Consider the following 3,324-nt stretch of genomic DNA (forward strand, 5'->3'; position numbering starts at 1 on the left):
AGGTCTCACCATGTTGCCCAGGCTGGTCTCGAACCCACAGGCTCAGGCAATCCACTCGCCTCGGCCTCCCAAAGTGCTGCAATTACAGGCTGAGCCACCAAGCCCGGCCTTTTCTTTTTTTTTTGAGTTGGAGTCTCACTCTGTCGCCTAGGCTGGAATGCAGTGGCATGCTCAAAACCACCCCAGCGTTGACCTGCTGGGCTCGGGTGATCCTCCCACCTCAGCCTTCCTAGTAGCCGGAACTACAGGTGTGCACTACCACACCCGGCTAATTTTTTTGCTTTATTGTAGAGACAGATCTCACCAAGTTGTCCAGGCTGGTCTTGAACTTGCGGGCTCAGGCAATCCACTTGCCTCGGCCTCCCAAAGTGCTGGGATCACAGACTGAGCCACTGAGCCCGGCCATCTTATGTCTCTGATATTGGAGAAAGGCTGGTAAAAATCACAGGATGTCCCTTGACAGCAACAGATGTCAGGAGGCTGGGTCATGCCACTGGCTTGCAGTAGTGGAAAGCAGGGGGCCCCTGGGGGCCACATGGCAATGGGATTGTGACCATGACCCGGCGGCTCTGTGCCGTTTCTCCGTGTGGGAGATTCTTACTGGGTCCGTAAGGGACTTGTTCAAGGCTATGGAGGGGGAGTTGGGGGCTGCCTGGTGTCCACTCTAGGGAACTCAGTGGTAGGAAGCGGTGAAGGGGCTACCCGTGGAGCACTGGTGAGAGCCCCAGAGTGCTTGTCCACGGAGCATTTGTCTAAGGTGCGCACATAACAGAAGACACAGAATCGATAACCCAGTACCACTTACGTATACATTATAAATGCATTTTAATTGTGCAAGGACGCAATCAAATAAAGATATATATTATGTCCCCGTTAAGATGACTGCCCCTGGAGAAGGGAGGGAGTCGGCAGGATTTGATACATATAACTCAGCCCACGATCAAGCAAGGGGCCAGGGCCCCCATGCCTGACCCCTGCCGGGCCACTGGGGTGTTGGCTGTGAACCCCAGCCTGCCAGGCCTTAATGGGATCCCCTACCCTCTATGAGGGTCCTGTTGGGAAGGAGTGTGGCAGAGGTCAGCTTGGCACCGAACCCCGAGAAAGGGTGTAGTGGGTGTCAGATGCTCATGTCGCCGCTGGAGGGGACAGCATGTGGGGGTTGGGCCTGTACTCGCCGTCTCATGCTGTGACCTTGGACAAGCTCCTGTCCGAACTGCAATCTGGAGACACGCCCTTTTCCCAGGGCTGCTCGAGGGGGCTCGAGACCTGGCAGGGGAGCCAGCCCACAAGGCTGCTCAGGGACGTGCTGGGGTTCTCCATGTGACCCCCACATTCCTCAGAGGGGGGTCTGGTCTCTAGGCAGTCAGAGACGTAGATGAGGCCCCGGGTTCCGCCTGTCTGCCTGCACTGGTCTGGCTTGTGTCCGGAAGGGCCCTGGAGCAGACGCTTTTAACTTCTGTGGCTTTTGTGCATCTTCCCTGAGACTGTCAGCTCCCCACAGGCAGGACTTTTGTCTGTCTTGCTCCTTCCTGTGTCCTCAGCATGAGGTGCACAGCAGATGGCCAGGAAGGGGGTTTGAGTGAATGAATGTGCATGTAGTGTGTGCATGTAGAGGGCATTTCCTCTTTGAGTGTTTCAAACTGATTTCTCTAGAAGGGTCTCTTCAAGGTAGATTTCTACGAATCCTTAGGGCAGTGAGGGAGGTCTGGAGATGTGTCCTGGACCTGAACTGATCCCTCCCCCCCTTCACTCTTCTTGTTCCAGGCGATGGCAGCTTCTGCCAGATCCTGTACGACCACACCACCTGTCCCCCAGCGCCCACCAGCCCCCCTGAGCCCCAGAGCCCAGAGGTTCCCCCTGCCCTCCCCAGTCTCTGTCCCGAGGCCACCCCAGCCTGGCCCTCTGGGGCCCCTGAGCCCTCACCTGCCATTGCCAAAGCCAAGGAGTTTGTGGCCGACATCTTCCGCAGGGCTAAAGAGGCCAAGGGTGGGACCTCCGAGGAAACCCGGCCGCCCCCCTGCCCAGGCCCCTCAGGTAGCCGTTGCCGCGCATCCTCTGAGTCCCTGGCCCCATGTGGGGAGGCGGCACCTGGGGACAGTCCCCCTGCAGCAGAGGCACCTGCCCCTGAGCCCGGCTACGTCAACTACACCAAGCTGTACTACGTGCTGGAGTCAGGAGAAGGGGCAGAGCCAGAGGACGGTGAGGGGGAGCTGCCAGCAGCAGGGCCTGGGAAGGGAGGCCAGCCTGGAGGGGTCCCGGGCCTCCCGCCGCCCCTAGCCCACCTCCTGCCTCCCCAGAGTTTGAGGACGACAAGATCTCCCTGCCCTTCGTGGTGACCGATCTCCGTGGCCGCAACCTGCGCCCCATGCGGGAGCGGAGTGCTGTCCAGGTGGGTGCCGGTGGTGGGAGGCCAGGGAGCCCCAGCGCCTGGGGGGCAGCTGGCAGGATCCCCCTTGCGCTGTGCCCACTGCCCGCAGGGCCAGTACCTGACAGTGGAGCAGCTCACGCTGGACTTCGAGTATGTCATCAACGAGGTCATCCGCCATGATGCCACCTGGGGCCACCAGTTCTGTTCTTTCAGCGACTATGACATAGTCATCCTAGAGGTGGGGTCAGGGCCAGGCAGGGTGGGCCCTGGGCCTCCACTGTGGATCACTCTCAGCAGCTGGCGCCGTCCACCCCCAGGTCTGCCCAGAAACCAACCAGGTCCTCATCAACATTGGCCTGCTGCTCCTGGCCTTTCCATCCCCCACCGAGGAGGGCCAGCTCCGGTGAGTGCAGGGCCCTTTCCCCACAGCTCCAGAGACAGAAGCCTTCCAGAGTGGCTTGGGACCTTGCCCAGGGCCTGGAGGTCCCAGCCCCTCTCTGTCTGGCCTTCTCTACAGACCAAAGACCTATCACACCAGCCTCAAGGTGGCATGGGACCTCAACACAGGCATCTTTGAGACAGTGAGCGTGGGTGACCTCACTGAGGTCAAAGGGCAGACCAGGTGAGGCAGGGCCGCGGCAGGCTGGGGGGCGGCCACGGCTGGGAGAGCCACTCACCCCCTGCCCTGCAGCGGCAGTGTCTGGAGCTCCTACCGCAAGAGCTGTGTGGACATGGTCATGAAGTGGCTGGTGCCTGAGAGCAGCGGCCGCTACGTCAACAGGATGACTAATGAGGCGCTTCACAAAGGTGGGGCTCGGCAGCCTGGGGACAGTCGGGGCCCAGGTCCCCCAGGCTTTGACACTCACCCTTGCCCTCGCCCGGGGCCAGGCCAGGCCCAGTGCAGGTTCCTAAGCACTGGCGGAAGGGCTGGGGAGGCTGGCTGCGTTGGGGACCGG

General features: G+C 60.7%; 1 protein-coding gene across 1 annotated transcript in view; it reads left to right on the forward strand.

Annotated features, from left to right (window-relative positions):
- DCAF15 (DDB1 and CUL4 associated factor 15) overlaps positions 1-3,324 on the forward strand; it is a 7,752-nt gene that overhangs the window by 3,735 nt on the left and 693 nt on the right. The window contains 6 exon segments of the mRNA XM_008048130.2: positions 1,765-2,199; positions 2,298-2,389; positions 2,478-2,606; positions 2,686-2,771; positions 2,886-2,990; positions 3,060-3,175. Of these exon segments, the coding sequence (XP_008046321.1) occupies positions 1,765-2,199; positions 2,298-2,389; positions 2,478-2,606; positions 2,686-2,771; positions 2,886-2,990; positions 3,060-3,175 (963 nt within the window).

This window comes from Carlito syrichta, unplaced genomic scaffold (assembly GCF_000164805.1).
Source record: "Carlito syrichta isolate Samal-C Ts95f unplaced genomic scaffold, Tarsius_syrichta-2.0.1 Scaffold120557, whole genome shotgun sequence".
Taxonomy (NCBI): domain Eukaryota; kingdom Metazoa; phylum Chordata; class Mammalia; order Primates; family Tarsiidae; genus Carlito; species Carlito syrichta.